This window comes from Lycium barbarum, chromosome 6 (genome assembly GCF_019175385.1).
Source record: "Lycium barbarum isolate Lr01 chromosome 6, ASM1917538v2, whole genome shotgun sequence".
Classification (NCBI taxonomy): domain Eukaryota; kingdom Viridiplantae; phylum Streptophyta; class Magnoliopsida; order Solanales; family Solanaceae; genus Lycium; species Lycium barbarum.
In genome coordinates, this window is record NC_083342.1 from 116,494,860 (window position 1) to 116,511,534 (window position 16,675).

At 37.1% G+C, this 16,675-nt stretch overlaps 2 protein-coding genes across 3 annotated transcripts; one reads left to right on the top strand and one right to left on the bottom strand.

Annotated features, from left to right (window-relative positions):
- The first annotated feature begins 469 nt into the window (after positions 1–469).
- On the top strand, positions 470–4,678 carry LOC132645741 (uncharacterized). Of its 2 annotated transcripts, none has more exons than XM_060362902.1 (6): positions 470–1,020; positions 2,281–2,379; positions 2,555–2,749; positions 2,836–2,899; positions 3,096–3,220; positions 4,266–4,678. In XM_060362902.1, the coding sequence occupies exons 1-6, from the start codon at positions 649–651 to the stop codon at positions 4,335–4,337; spliced, it is 927 nt and encodes a 308-aa protein (XP_060218885.1). In that variant the 5' UTR covers positions 470–648; the 3' UTR covers positions 4,338–4,678. The 2 variants fall into 2 exon arrangements, with proteins under 2 accessions (XP_060218885.1, XP_060218886.1); XM_060362903.1 differs by having other exon boundaries at positions 474–1,020; positions 2,839–2,899.
- Positions 4,679–7,000: 2,322 nt separating this feature from the next.
- LOC132645742 (vesicle-associated protein 1-2-like) lies at positions 7,001–12,159 on the bottom strand. The gene is made up of 8 exons (XM_060362904.1): positions 11,933–12,159; positions 11,781–11,851; positions 11,639–11,720; positions 10,927–11,042; positions 10,639–10,788; positions 10,487–10,528; positions 8,639–8,716; positions 7,001–7,414 (listed from the first exon to the last, which is right to left on the bottom strand). Exons 1-8 carry the CDS (start codon positions 11,982–11,984, stop codon positions 7,304–7,306), a joined length of 702 nt encoding a protein of 233 aa, XP_060218887.1. The 5' UTR covers positions 11,985–12,159; the 3' UTR covers positions 7,001–7,303.
- Positions 12,160–16,675: the final 4,516 nt, after the last annotated feature.

Consider the following 16,675-nt stretch of genomic DNA (forward strand, 5'->3'; position numbering starts at 1 on the left):
TAGTCAATTGTTTCAAAAATCTTATAGTATTATTGAATATTACTTTTCTCAGAATATAAATTATTTAAATTTCTATAATACCACACTAAAGCATCAAAATACCACTTCTCTTAAATATCCTCATAACAATAAAAAAGTGATTGACGCCCCTAAATTCTTTAACAACTTCAAAGTACTGAAATCGGATAAACTTCGACCTTTCTATAAACTATTTTGGGACATTGTAGAAATTCAGTTTTGGACTCATGTAGTAATAATTGTACTCCTAATTTTATGCCAAGCCAATTAAATCACACGTACTTGTTTAATTCCACAATTCTCGTTAAATCTTATAGTCATAGTTTGTAAAAAATTTATGGAGTATGAAATTCTCATTTTTGACAAACTTAAAAGATTAAAACCACTCGAGAGCATATCCAATGAACTACTTTAAACATAAGACCAAACGTAAGGGACCATTTTAGTCATTTTGTCTATCTTTACCATCCATTGATTTTCTTTTTCTGTACTTCCCAAAGAATCTCGGATTTTTGCCACTGTCACAACCAACAAAAACAACTCCCGCGTTTACAAAGCAGCAACCCTTGTGCAATTCCACCATAAACCCTTTGAATCAAATCCTAAATCCCAAATCCCATTGTCACCAATATGGCAAAACCAAATATTTCAGACTCAGAAACTGAAGAGAGAAACTCAGACTCAGAGGAAACTGAGTCTGACTCCCCAGTGGAACCCCAAAGAAGTGGAAAACAGAATGAGTATGAGAAACAAAGAATGAAGAGAATTGAAGAAAATAGAGCAAGAATGGAAGCTATGGGTCTTAACAAAATGGCTACTTCTTTAATGGCTTCTTCCCAAAAACCCCACAAGAAAGACAAGGATAGAAAGGGGAAAAAGAAAGTGGTTGATGAAGATGAAGATTATGAGCCAGCTCTAAGTGAGGATCTTTCTTGTGATACTGGTGGGGAGGATGAACAAAATGATGTTGATTATGAAGTTTCAAAGTCCCAATTGAAAAAGGTATAACCTTTTTCTTGTTTTGTTGATAACTAAGCAAGTAAAGATTTTCTTTGATCAACTAAAACATCTAAAGGTACTATTTTTCAGATGAGAAAGAACAATATACAGCAAGGAATTTGTAATGCTTTGTGTTTTACTTTACTTTGCTTTTACTTCTTTTTGTCATTTTGTGTGTACTGATTGTATTTTGATAATGATTTGGCTTGATTTAGATTTCCATGTTGTTAGTTGTCTGTGGTAACACAGGAAACTGCATAGTTTCTTGTCTGTGTTTTGGATGAATCATTGTTTATGAGAAGACTCTATTATTGATGCTAGGTGACATGCTAAGTTACTCGAATATACAGAAAAGGATTATAAAAAGTTTTCACCTTTTCATCGGTAGCAACAACATAGCGGAAGTGTGTGATGGAATACTTTTTTACTATTGAAGAGTGGATGTATAGGGCACTCACAATCGATCTTCAATTATTGATGAGTGGTCATTAAGACTTTATTTTGGATGCTTTTCCAGAGAGAAAAACTGCTGAATGTCACAGGGAGGAGATTGTATTGTCATTTTGTTTTTGTGCTTAAGATTAGTATAAAAATGAGTTACGCCATTTTAATAAGAAAAGTAAGGAAAGCAACAATGTTATTACCTTTCGTTCTATACTGTCTAGTAGAAAATCTTAACTAAGAAATCTAACCTCTTAAAACTCTAAAACAGTTATGCATGTGACTATTGTTAAATGAGTGAATTCAACACTGATGATGTCAAAAAGCAAATACAATCAAAGGAGTCTATTATTTGCATCCCGGGCTCTGAAACTTGTTGTGAAGACAGGCTGCATCTCTTATGTTATCGCATGTTGAGTATTTAGAAAATAGATGTTCCTGAGTGTTGTTAACTGGGACAAACAATACACGAATGATGTGCATAATACAACTACATTGAATTTATGAATTGTAAGTATTTTGCTGCACCCACGAGGTTCCTATTTGTATAGAAGATTGGGTGTCATTCGTAGAAAACCATGTCATTTTATAAGGATCACTACTTTTTTCTAAACTTCTTGTATATGGTTGTGTTTTTGCCCTTCTCTTAATGAAATTTATTAATATCGAAAAATGAATCTAAGTACATCTGAATTCTAAGCTGTGGAGCTGTTTGTGAAGAAAGGCTGCCATGTTAATGCACTTGCCCTGCATTTAACCCTTGGATAGACGAAATATCCTAGTTTGGTATCCTGTTAATTTTCCTGGGATCTCTTTTTGCAGTCAAAGAAAAAAACTCAAACTCCTAATAAGAAAGTTTCTAACACAACTGTACCAACTGGCACTGACTTTGTGGACGATGACGACGACGACATAATGCAGGTGACATATTATTATTCAGTCTTATTAACACGCCTATACATATATAAAAACACAACCATACATCCACATTATTCTTATGTGGGAGGCTGAGTAAAACATTGCCTTGCCAATATGTATGCAGCTTCCCATCCGGCATCCAACAGTAAAGTATTTATTTATCCATATATATGTGCAGGCTATTGCCTTGTCACTACAAGGTTTGGCAGGTTTTCCGAATGTTGCAACTAAAGTGGCTTTGCCAGGTACTGATGCATCTTCGGCTAATAAGGCCAGTAACAAAAAAGCTTCTTTGAAAAAGGCCAGTAATGAAAAAAAAGTAGGTTCCTGCAATCAGGAAGCTACTACTGGGAAAAGGAAGAGAAAACTGCAGGTATGTTTTATTATTTACTTTACTAAATCAATGAAAATTCTGAAACTCTCACTCCTTTCCTATGCTTACTCTACAATTGTTTTTAGCAGACAAGAAACCGAGTGCAGATGACTGAGGATGACTTGATTATGCATTTCTTTCAGTTTGATGGTAATGTTAAGTCTGCCTTATAAGGTTTCATATTGTGCATGTGAAAGTGATAAATTATAGAGTTTTTGGTCCACAATATTGAATTTTTTTATCTGATGTCACATGTACTTCTGGCATGTTCTAGCATTAAATTTATTTGCTTGCTGTTCTAGATTGATTGTATATGCCCATTAATTAGCTGGTATCTCTCTCACAGAAGCTGGAAAAGGGAGTATAAATCTCAGAGATCTACGGAGAATGGCAGTTTCCCATGATTTTACATGGTCAGATGAGGAGATGACAAATATGATTCGTTGTTTTGATTCTGATGGAGATGGAAAGGTACTTGTTTTCTTATTCATCTGTAACCTTTCATCTTCTTGAAGCTTTTCTAATGCTATTTTATTACTTTACCAAAAATAAAAGGTACTTGTTTCCTTTAAATCTTCTTTTGTTTTTTTTGGTTTACAAAAGTATTCCCTATGTGAAGACCTAATATGGAACAGATCATGGAGGACTGGTGCTACTAGTACTAAATTTTTATGGGTCTCATGCTTGGGTTGAGTGTAGACAAATTAAAGCAATTCATTATAGAACCACTGGGGCACACTCGCAAGTGTTTAGTATTTAAATAAACTAGATATTAAGTGCATATATTTATTATATTAGAAATATATAACACAACTATAATTAAAGAATTAATCTAAAAATGATAATATTAATACCATAGTTGGAAAGTTAAGTAAAATATGTAATTCTCGTGGTTTTTGTTCCTTGAGGTTACCGTAAAGTGTTTGGGGCTTTATAGATTAGTTACTTCGAAAGATGTCTGCCTATTATTATTGTTGTCTTGGCACCTTTTGTTGAGCCGAGGGTCTATCGGAAACAGCCTTCCTACCTCCCAAGGTAGGGGTAAGGTCTGCGTACACTCTGCCCTCCCCAGACCCCACCATGTGGGAATATACTGGGTATGTTGTTGTTGTTGTTACTTCGAAAGATGTAGTTAGTACTGTAGAAGTAGGCTATCAATCATCTGCAATTGAAAGGGGGAAAAAGTAGTGTATCCTGTTTGATGTTTTGATCTACTAGGTTTTTGATTAAAAAAAATTCCATGAACTTTAGTAGGCAAAAAGCCAAAAACTAAGAAAGAACCTGAACAGTTGTTTGTGGCCATTTCTTTTTTGGGTTCTTTTGATGTAGCTATAGTGTTATTTCGTAAATGCTGTCTTACTAAAAGCACAAAAATGATGACAATATCATTTTTACTCAGTAATTTTCATGTCTATCTGCCCTAAAATGTCTCTTTCAAAGCTGTATACTTTTTAAGATGGCCAATTGTTCATGTTTTCTCTTGCTCCTTCCTATCTTTTGATACGGCATATTGCAGTTGAGCCTGGATGATTTTCGCAAGATTGCGGTCAGATGTAATATGATACAAGGTTCTCAAGATGCTGCTTGATGATGCATGCAAAGAGTACTTAAATCTTCTGAGGAAATAGATGACTTGAAATAGAAGGTACTCAGAATCTCGCACAGGGTGAATTGACACTTGCAATGGGCTTCAAAGATGGTTTTTGAGCTTGGAATTAGAAGAAAATTGATATAAAATTTTGTTCAGAATGGAAAGAAAAGAAGGGTATTGTGTGTTTATACTTGCACATTAGGACAATAGATAATTTCTTCTTCTTGTTTTAGTCTGAATTCGTCCATGACAACATGTTTTTTGGGCGGGCCCCTGTATATTGGAATGCAATGACATTTTTTTGCGCGGATTGCCCTTCTTTTGGGGTGTTCTTTAAATTTTACCCTTCAAATTTGTGGTCTTTAAATTTTGCCCCTCATATTTGTGGTCTTTTAAGTTTTGCCCTTTGCTTGGAAAGGTGGGCGAATACATGAAGTTCTGGGTTCGAACCCCCGCTCAGGCATAAAATAAAAAAATAATTTCGCCAGGCAGGACTGGGGGAGTGTATGCCGGATCCAGCATACAATCTTTAAGGAAAAGCTAAAGTTATGCCGGATCTGGCATAACTAAAAGTCTGCCCCATAAGGCAGAATTTTTCCTAAGACATAGTTTAGTTATGCCTTATGGGGCAGAATTTTAATTAAGGCATAACAAAATTATGCCTTATGGGGCAGAATTTTAATTAAGGCATAACAAAATTATGCCTCATAAGGCAAGAACTTTTCTTAAGGCATAACACTTATAAGGCAAAGTTTAAGTTATGCCTTAAGGAAAAGTTCCGCCTTATGGGCATACTTTTAGTTATGTCTTTGGGGCACATTTTTTTGTTAAGGCATAACTAAAAGTTTACCTTGAAAAGTAAATATATATATATATATATATATATATATATATATATATATATATATATATGCTTCAAGGCAAAGTCTGCCGGAGGGGCAGACTTTTAGTTAAACACAACTAAAAGTCTGCCCCCTCCGGCAGACTTCTAGTTAAACACAACTAAAAGTCTGCCCCCTCCGGCAGACTTTTAGTTAAACACAACTAAAAGTCTGCCGGAGGGGGCATAGCAAAATTTAAACTTTGCCTTATAAGACAAACTTTTAGTTATGCCTTAAGGAAAACTTACGCCTTATGGGGCATACTTTTAGTTATGTTTTATGGGGCACACTTTTAGTTAAGGCATTACTAAAAGTTTACCTTGAAAAGTTAAAAAAAAATACGTATATATGCTTTAAGGCAAAGTCTGCCCCCTCCGACAGACTTTTAGTTAAACATGACTAAAAGTCTGCCGGAGGGGGCATAGCGAAATTTAAACTCTGCTTTGCAATTTTTTTTTAAATATTTGACTGAGCGGGGATTCGAACCCGGAACCTATGAGTTTTAGCCAAAATTTAAAGACCACAAATATGAGGGGCAAAATTTAAATACCACCCCAAAAAAGGGCAATTCTGCGAATTGCCCATGCAATGACCTCACATTAACTTTCTGGTCGTAGGATGATATTATTCTTGTTTTCTTTTCCTTCTTAAGAGAGGAGTTTTGCATTATTGTCTAAACATAGCAAAGCCCCGTAAATATTGATGAAATTGTTAGTTTATTGCATCTTTCTATAATGTCTTTGAGCCAAGTTTATGCTCCTATAGCTCGAGTTATCAGATTCAATCCAATTTGTGGTTAGTCTGTAGGTTATTATAAATGCTGGAAATGATAATCCCCACTGTATATAATACAATAATCATTGTCGGTTTAGATGGAAACAACAACATACTCAGTGTAATCCCGCCAGTGGGGTTTGGGGAGGATAGTGTGTATGCAGGCCTTACATTTACCTTGAAAAGGTAGAGAGACTGTTTTCAATAGGCCCTCGGTTTAGATGGAAACTTGTGTATAATGATCGTTAATCTTGGCAGTTCTGTACTAGAAATATTATTTTTGTATAAGTTAAATTTTCCAAATAGCTTTTGATCCTGTACCATTTGCAAGTTTGACCATTTCTCCAGTTTCATGTTCTGAACATCGTTGTTCTGGTGATACGTTTATAACATATCCTACTCTAGGACAAATCAGCAGAGGCAACCATGGGTACGTTACATATGATGTCTCTGAGCTTTCATAGGTCTCGTTTCCCCACATTTACTCATGTCTTGACTGAAAATGAAATGATCTTTATAGAAAAATTTGGAGGTAAACCATAACTCGCTAACTCTTCAGGTCAAAATCGCCTAATTATTTCACGCCAAACCTTAATTCTGCATGGCATCCATGGCCATGTTACTTCACTACCCCTGCCATGTAGGATACTTAGCATTGTGCTGCACATGATTCTACTGCTCTGTTGGAGACAACAGTTATATTCGTGGTAAAGTGTATTTTTGGCCAATAATACTTGTCGCAGTTAACATATACAGCTGTACATATGCATAAGATAACAAAAAGCAGGATATGCATGAACCTGATTCTTTAGAAAAAATTCATCCCCTTCAGGCGATGGTAGTATATACCCCAGCCTAGACCATAAACTAGATAATTGCATGACGTTGTAATATATTTAAGATGAAACCTCAAGAATTAAGGTTATAATTGTAAATGTCCAACTAGTCTAAGTAAATCCAAGACATTCGTCAAACTAATAAGATCACCAAGTCAACTCTGATAACTATCGGTGAACGGACAAATATTATATGCAGCCACAAGGTCCATAATCAGGTAGCATAGTTAATTGGCAAAACTAAAATGTCTCCTTCACATGTTGGCAAAGGATGTCAAATGCAGTAAGTCACACGATGATGCTCTCAGCTCAGGCATTACAAAAACAGATAAAAACCTGTCTTTTACATTTTCAAGTTAACCAGACAACCAATGACACAAAGCTTTACTGCATTAGTCACCTTCTTCTTCAAAGTTCTAATTTTTTTTAAAACACCTGGTGCACTGACGATATAGCAGCAACCTCTTAGCGATCATGTCTTCTTGAGAAGATAGCCAAGAAAGAGGCCTAGCAGTCCAACAATAATAACATACATAAATGGGATTCCGCCACGACTTCTGCTGCTTTCGCGCCTCAAGAGCTCCTGCACCAAACATGCCACTCAGTTCCATGTCAAATATTTTTCCAATAAAATTTCAGTTCAAGAAATAGTGACTTCAAAATGCAGTAGCCTGACACTTTTCTTACAAGGGCAGCAACAAAAATAGCGATTACCTAATCATACAGTAACCAAAAACCAAGCACGAGCTCATGAATAATCGATTCGTTACCAAAATAATGAAAATATCTCACACTAACCCACCCATAAAGGTAGATTTCAGTCATTTCACCCATGCAAACATTAACTGATGACGAGGTTGTCTAATGGTTTCCTTGTTTCAGGTCCACTGCACAGCGTATCAAGCTATAGCGTCATTTTGCCCTAATAAATAGACTTGATCATATGTTTACTTGAATCAAGGAAAGAAGGGTGTGCTGTCATCCATGTCACAAGAAAAAGGCAATGCCTTCATATTGGAGCTTAGCCTAATCCAATTGGAGAGACGTGCAGTTACCAAAACACAAGAAATAACATATTTAATTCAAGATAGCAAAAGTCAACCAGGAACACAAATAAAACAAAGGAGGCTTGTCTCATCAGTTCAGGAAGGTTAAACAGTGGCTTGGACAACTAACAGAATACTAATTCTATGCTTGACCTTGACCTACTCCAGAGTGGCGTCTGTATGCATGTACAAACCACAAGACCGATTTAGGTAGTGCAAAAAGCAAAAGAAGAATCCTTTTCCAGTCTTATAGGGATTTTAAGAGACTAAGTATTGATTCTGCTTCATTTACAAAATTCCTCCTTACACCAAAAGGAAAACAAAAGTATATAATTAAACTTGATCCGTTATGTTGAGTTAGCCTTGTCTTCAAAACATCTGCTATTCCTTGCTTTCCCAACCACCCTCTGTCACTGCCTACATAAATGAACACCATTATGCGTTCAATATCACTTAACCTCTACTTCCAAAGACGATCATCTCCTTCCAACCTACCAGTAGCGTAGTTTCCCTCTCCTGACTCACAATAAGCTCAGATCTCCGCTCTCTTTAAAAGTATGATTTTTAGCCCCTCTCTAATCATCTATGGAGTGAAGCTCAATTCTTTTCTTACGATCCCTTCAATCTCTTTACAGGAGAAAGGGGGAAAAGAACTGAAATATTACAAGTTTGAAATTGCTGAATAGTGAGCAGTTACAAAAATTCTGATAAAACACCGACAAAGAAACCAGTAAAATAAATTTATACATTAAAGCCCTTACCAATTCTTGCTGAAGCTTGTTATTTTGCTGGATTGCAGAATTTTTCTCCTCTGACAGCTTCAAAATTAGTGCTTTTGCCTGCAAATAAAACAAAAGGAATCCTCAATATTCTTTTTCTTGAATAGTTACATTGCATCGTTTTTTCCCCAAAGGGAAGAACAAGAACAGTGTACAGCGATCCAGCCTCCAGGTTTGGTTATAATGACAAACTTAACATACTGAAATCTCCACCTGGTATGAAACAAGTATTCATTGAACGAGCAGAAAGAAAAATAATTAGAATACATTTGGTGAAGCCAAAGGAATGTGTAGGGGACAAGCAGCCATTCACTACTTGTAATTTACAAAAGCCTAAGAAGTGACTAAAGCTTCAAAGTAAACGTTTTGCATAGCAGTATAGCTAACCATATATGCAAGAAAATGAGAGTCTTATACCATTTTTTATCAGGGACACTATCTTATACCATGAGAGAACCAAATGATTACACTCAAAAACTTCAAAGAGATCAGATTTTAGACTGACAGGTTTTATCCTATTTATCTTGAATTCTTCTAGTATGTCGGGCCGCTATTTGTGGTCCAAGTTAAAATTTCAAGCCAGGAGAACATAGTAGTGCCATCTCTTACATACTAGACGATCAAATACACAAATGTATGAAATTTCTTAAAAGATGATTGCGTGTCCAACATAACATTGATCATGAGAATAAATCACTTCAGAAACGGAAAGATCACCCAAAACACAAAAGGGAATACATAGTAAACACACTTAAACCACTGTGATGGAATCACAAAATGTTCTGTAAGAAAAGTGCCACCATATTATAGGGAAAACAAGCATAATCTAGGTCAGAAAAAATGAGGAACTATAAATGAGATTATAACACCTTCTGCCAACTAGCTTTGCAGGGAGTTTTTTTTTACTGAATGGGTGCACAGGGGAGATCAGAGTACAAGGAATATGCCATAAGCTTACAAACTTCAACAACGAGAAAGAGTTCATTTAGAGAACATTGTTATTATGAATTAAAAAAGATCTGTTATTGGCTCAGCTAACCCATCAACAAATGGTTTCACATCCTTCCTCAAACTACGGGTGATCTATAGCTCAACCTCAGTAGCAAAGATCATTTTGTCATGCCAGATCCAGACGGCCTTTAAACCATGATCAGGAGGTAAGCAGGTATTTGAATGGCTGACATGTGTAGGAGGTAATACACTGTTGTCTGTTTCATTCTGTGATACTGGCACAATGATATTTTGGGGAACAATGTCTTTCATTTGCACCAAGTGAGGACAAAAGAACTATAAAATCAAAACAATGTACTCCACTGAACGCAAAGGGTATAGCATTATCAAAGTACCTTTCACATTTATCAGTTATCGTTGTAACTAGACAATCAAGAAACACCATATTCCAACCCATGTGATAATACCTTGGCTAAAAAAAGAGACCTTGAACCTAACCCCAAAATCCAGAAAGCAATGGGGTAGATTAAAATGTGTAGAAACTACATAAACGTACAGGCACCAGTAGGTCTCATGAATGGAATGAGGAAATTTCTCGAAAACAGCAAAGTAATGGTACTCAAGTGATATATACTGAATATTCAACATTGTGCTACAGTAACAATAAGCAATTTTTATTTTTTATTTTTTTGAGAAACTGGTACTGAGTAACAATAAGCAAATTAATGCTAGCCAAGCAATTTATTGACTCCTAGATACTAGAAACTTAGCTGTTCCTGTTGACGCGTGCATATACTTGACAACATAGATAATAACACAAACCAAGGAACTTATCAGTCACCATAACAAACATTGTAAATTCTGGAAACTGAAACCTACCTCCGATGAGCTGTCTTGTGGCTCAGCATATGTCCTTGAAGCCTGCACAACAACCGGATGTCTCATATTCCATATGAATTCTGCTAGCTTTTTACCCCAAAAAGAAATCTTTAATCTTCAACAACGTAAGGGCAAGACAACTAAAAACTCACATTGTGGAACTCAGCACCATTTTCAGATATTGAAGCCCTAGGAGAGGAACCTTCCTCAGACCCCTCCCGCACAGGTGATGGTAGTTGAGGTGGAACATAAGCCACTCTCAACTTGCACTCCTCAACATTATTCCCCGACTCCTTGCTGAACTGAAAACAAAAAACCGGTGTATAAACTCTGCTAGTTCTCATCAATTAACAATTCACCGAACAGAAACAACAATAAGAACAGATTTTGCAATCAATTAACACTTCGAGCAACAAGAACATAACTTTTAACAATCTTACCATTTCTGGAGTTATATCCTTAGCCTCAGTTCCGGAGCTCACCACTACACTTTGAAGCAGGAACTTATCCTTGCATTGCATGTCCGGTGGTGCCTCTTTTTGTGCTTGCATTGTAACTGAATCCAAAAATTGTAAAAACAATTACAACAACAACATCAACTAATACTATGTCTCAATCCTAAGCTACTATTCCCTCCGCTTCAATTTGTTTGACTAGTTTTAACTCGACAGAAAGTAAATACTACCTCTATCCCAATTTATGTGACACCATTCTTTTATAGTATGTCCCAAAAAGAATGTCACCTTTCTATAATTAGAAACAATTTAGCTTTATGAGATGATTTACAGCCACATAAATATCTAAGGCTTGTTTTGAACCACAAATTTCAATACTCTTTTTTTCTTTCTTAAACTTTCTGCCTAGTCAAATGGTGCCACATAAATTGGGACGGAGGGAGAGAGACTTTTGAATCTTGTGGTCTTAAGCCAACGATATATAAAATGTACCAAAATGTCTTTAATAAGTTAATCTTGTGTGTTAAACATACCATGTGAAAAGTTGAAACTAAAGAGTTGCAAAAAAAAAAAAAGAGATATTCTTTTTGAAAGAGACTGAAAAAGAAAGTAAGACAAACAAATTGAAAGGGAGTAGTAATTATAAAAACAGTTACTAGTAAAAAGATATTCAGCAAAGTGAAGAGAGCATAGGTACCTATAACCTCACAGGTAGAGCGAGGCCTGACAACTCCAGTGTTAGGCCTTACACAGTACTTCTTTGGATTCGTCGTCTTCACCTATAATCCAAATAATTAGTAATCTCAAGAAATAAATGAAGTGAATTTCAATTGGAGTACCTTGAAGGCAACATAGTCATCGGATTTGTTGGTCAATTGCAAAGTGCATGAGATCTGCTTCTTCAATTCAACTATTCAACAAAAAGAAAGCAAATCAAAACAAGAGAAACAACAACAGACGGATCTAATAAAATGTTGTACAAGTTTCTTACAGGGAAATTGAAGCTCTACTGGTTCGACTTGAAGTAGTTCCCCGTTACTCATTTCAACACCGATCTGCCGGAGATTCTATTTTAGGGCGGTTTCCAGGGGAGCAGTAGAGGTTTTCCGGCTTCACGGCGAGGATCTCGAGAAATGGAGAGAGAGGGAGAGAGATAGAGGTGAGCCAAGTAACAAACGTGGGATTAGGGGTGCGCGTTTGGGCATGATATGAATTTTAGGATAGAAGAAATTACAATTCAAATAAATTGGGATTAGATTGAATATTTTAAGTTCAGTTTGAATATTTTGAATTTTTGAATATGACTCTTTAGATTTAAGTTGACTTAATTGTTCAGTAAAAAAAAGCCTTCCAGTTCAATTGTTCAAATTAGGATTAACAAATTCAAGTCATGTCTAATATAGTAAATTCATACCAAATAAAAGCATTCTGGAAAAATGGAAATGAACAAAATAAAATCTGAGTAGTCATCTGGAGAAATAACAAAGAACTATGTCGTGGGTGAGACTTTTGAGACTTGAGAAGTAAGAAAACCCTATATTATATTTCATTTATTAGACAATTGTATATTGGACTTAATATTTTAATGGGTAGGGCCTTAGGTACTAATCTATTAGACCTTTAGAAACTAAACTTATTAGTATTGGTCACTTATGATATAGGTAGGGCTAGATATAAGGTACCAAAATTTCGAATTTTCGGATATTTAAAAATTCATAGTATTAAATCCATATCCAATCCGAAATCTATAAATTTTAAAAATAAAATCTGAAGTCCAATTCATAATCCAAATATCTAAACTAAATATTTAAAAAATTCGAATTTCGATTTGAATTTCGGGTTGGCCGCCCACCCTACCTGGGATAGTGTCTTTTGTCTCACTTCCACCCTCACCCTGGCTAAGCCAGTTATGTTTAAATTCGGTAAGCGGTTTTTTTCTTAGTTAGGTGACACAAAATTAAATGCTACGAGCACTTTTTTTTATTTCTTTCCTTTTTTTTTTTTTTTTCTGTTTTACTTCTCATGGTTATTAAATTGCATGTTTTTCATTCACATGTCAATTTATATGGAGAGCCATGAAAATTCAAAAGAAAAAAAGAATTCTTCTGAAATGGAGAAAAGAACAACTGTGATTACAAAAAGTAACGGCTGGAATTGTCGGCTTCTAATCTAGGAAAAAGTTAGTAAACAAAATTCAATGATTTGGGAGTGGATTTTTATCCTTTTTCCAATTACCTTTCTCTTTTCACACAAGTTTTTCTCATATATACGGATAAATATAAAATTATTTCTGTGTATTGTTAGTGTTAATTTTACATGCTAAATATGTAACTCATCTTTTGTAAATTAAAGCTATATGTTATTGATTTGTAAATAATTTGATACTGAAATTTTTATTTATATTGTTGGTAATATAGAAATTAGATCCATTTGATATTTCATCATGTCTTCTCACAATTACTTCACTTGACTATAATCACATAAGACGTGTGTTCTTAAACCTTTGTCAATTGAGTTAACTCATGGAGACCATCTAACTAATTTACTATAGACTTCTTACTTAATTGTTAGGTCTGAATTCAACACTGGAGCTTAGAAGTAAATTAGTTCTTGAGTCAATTTTCTCAGTATTTATTGGCTCGAGAGAAATTTAAAGTTTTCTGGTTGATGTTCAAGTTTCCTTAGTCCCTTTTGGGCATTTCTTTTTGCTTTTTGTGAATTTTCTTTCTCTCTCTTAAAGTATCCTTTTGCAAATTTAAGTTACACTATAATAATAGTCACGAAGAAAGTGGAGTTTTGTTGAAAGGCATTTCTCTCATATTTCTCGAATTTTACTTTCATACCGAAAATATATATTCGGATACAGGATAGAATTTTTTTTTTCTTTTCCGGAAAGCCAAAAAAAAAAAAAAAGGATTTCATTTCCCAAATAAAGTCATTATTGGATTCAAGAAGACTTCGTTTTGCCTTTGAAAGTAGAAAGAAATCATTTCCCAACATATTGATCCTATTGATCTAGGTCAATTTATTTGCAAAGAGTAGCTGGATAAAGTTTACATTTTTTTTTAACATGATAAAGATTACATATTGTGCAATTATTTCAATGGGATAACACTAAAGAAAGTTTTGAATGGAATGGGCAATGGGGACGATCGATGCTACCAACATCAAGGTCCACTGGATTAGCATTAAAAAAAGCAAACAAAACCCAAAAGGTGATTGCCAATGCGCAATTAACAAACTAATAATGTATTAAAAGTGCACTATGGTTCCCTTTTAGCAATCTCTTTTCATGAAAGCAAACCATCATCTTTGCAAGCTGTTATTGTTGTGAAAAAAACAAAAACATTTATCCTCCTCTTTTCCTCCACTTTCATTAGTTCAAATGGTAATCCATACTCTTCAAGAGTCAACTAAATTATTACTAATATATTAGAAATCTTGTGATTCAACATTGTCTGCGCAGTGCATTGATGTAAAGTTTGATGTGTCAATAAGACAATATGTCACGGGCCTAAAATCTAAGGCACCGTGGGGCAGCGTTGATGGTCTCAACTACCTTTCAATGCTTCAGCCCAACTCTCTGTCACTGGCGGAAACAGTGAATAACACAAAGGCAAAACACACACAAGAAGTTGAAAGTAAGAAGAACACGTTTTGGGAGGCAAGTGCCCTTTTTGATATATCTCCTGAATGTATCTTTACAAGTATACAAGGGTGAATTGAATGAATAATTCTGCCCTCAAGGCTTACACTATTTATAGATGGAAAATATGCCCTAGGCTGGACAGTGGGCCCTATGCATGTGGCTGTCTTTGCTGAACAGCTTGTAGTCATGGACCACAGGCTGGCAGATGTAGTGCTTGGCTTAGCTGGCTCGTGGCCCACGAGCAGACAGGCGCGCGGCTGGTCTCCCACTCTTGTCTGGCAAGCTGGCTGGCAGATTTAGTGCTTGCCTTAGCTGGCCAGTGGCCCACGAGCAGACAAATGCGCGGCTGGTCTCCCACTCTTGTCCTGCAAGTTGGCCTCCCACTATTGTGGACCCTCTGGCATGTTGATCTTGACTGGCTCTTGGCGCTGGTTGCGGGCTGTCTTGGGCGGACAGTGGCGGGGCGGCACACTCTCCCTCAACTGTTTTGGCGACGACCGCGACGCCACATAACTGCAAAAACTCATGGACCTTGTCCTTGAATTGCCATAAGTCCTCGTATGCTTCCCATGTTGCCTCTTCGGGTGGCTGTCCCTTCCAATGGACAAGAAATTGAGCACGTGAATTGCCCCAACCTTTGCCCCGGACCAATTGATGGTCAATGATTGCCTCTATTTCCTTGTCCTTTGCAGCAGGAGTCTCGAAGATTCTGGCACGGCTGGCTTGAGCCCGACCCTCGTCTTCCTTGTCTTCGAAGAATGGCTTTAATTGACTCGCATGGAAGACGGGGTAGATCTTCAAGTGATGAGGCATGTCCAACCGATAGGAAATCTTGCCCACCTTGACAACGATTTCAAAGGGACCCTCGTATCGTCGAATCAAACTTTGATTCAAGCTACTCAGGGACTTGAACTGCCTCGGATTGAGCTTGACCATGACTTTGTCGCCGATTCTGTAATTTGTCGAACGACGTTTGCGATCAGCAAACTTCTTCATCTTCCGGGCAGCCTTGTCAAGATATGATCTGGCCATATCAATTTGCTCCTCCCAGGCCTTGGCCATATGATATGCCCCTGGATTCCGCAATTCAGCCCGAATGGGCAGTGATTGTGGGGTGTTGGGCTGCTGCCCAGTAGCTAACTCGAAGGGAATCCTCCCTGTTGCCTCGCTTCGTTGCAGGTTGTATGAAAATTATGCAGTGTCAAGCAATTTGGCCCAATCCTTCTGATTGGCGCTAACAAAGTGTCGCAAATACAACTCTAGTAGCGCGTTGACCCTTTTGGTTTGGCCATCAGTTTGGGGGTGGAAACTGGTTGAGAAATGTAACTCAGACCTCAACAAACTAAACAGCTCTTTCCAAAACGCTCCCGTGAACCATGGGTCTCGATCACTTATGATGTGTCTCGGCACGCCCCAATGCTTGACGACGTCCCTTAAGAACAACCTTACAGCTTCTTTGGCTTTGCAACTAGCCGTGGTGGGGCTGAAAGTTGCATACTTTGAGAACCGATCAACTACCACCATAATCGTGACAAAGCCTTCATAATTGGGCAAGCATGTGATAAAGTCCATGGTGACGCTGTCCCATGGTCTCTCAGCTACGGGCAATGGCTCCAGTAGGCCCCCAGGTGCCTTGTTCTCTACCTTGTCTTGTTAGCACACAAGACATGTGCGGACATAGACCTCAATGTCGTCCCGCATTCGTAGCCAGTAATATGATGACTCTAGCAACGCTATGGTTCATTTTTGCCCTGGATGGCCTGCCCAGGCCGTGTCATGCCCCTCCTTGATCAGGGTGCGCCTCAGATTGCCCCATCTTGGCACATAAATGCGCCTACCTGTGGTGTAGAGAACACCGTCATCTACCCAAAATTTCTTCGTCTTGCCTTGACTGGCTAAGGCAAGAAGTTGTTGTGCCACTTGGTCGTGCTGCATGCCCTGCTTGATGGCATCAGTAATGTCACTGCTGGCCGTGCTGACCATAGCTGCCAGCACTGCTTTGCGACTCAACGCATCGGCCACAACATTGGCCTTCCCTGGCTTATACTCTAGGGTGTAATCAAATTCGGCCAGAAAGTCTTGCCA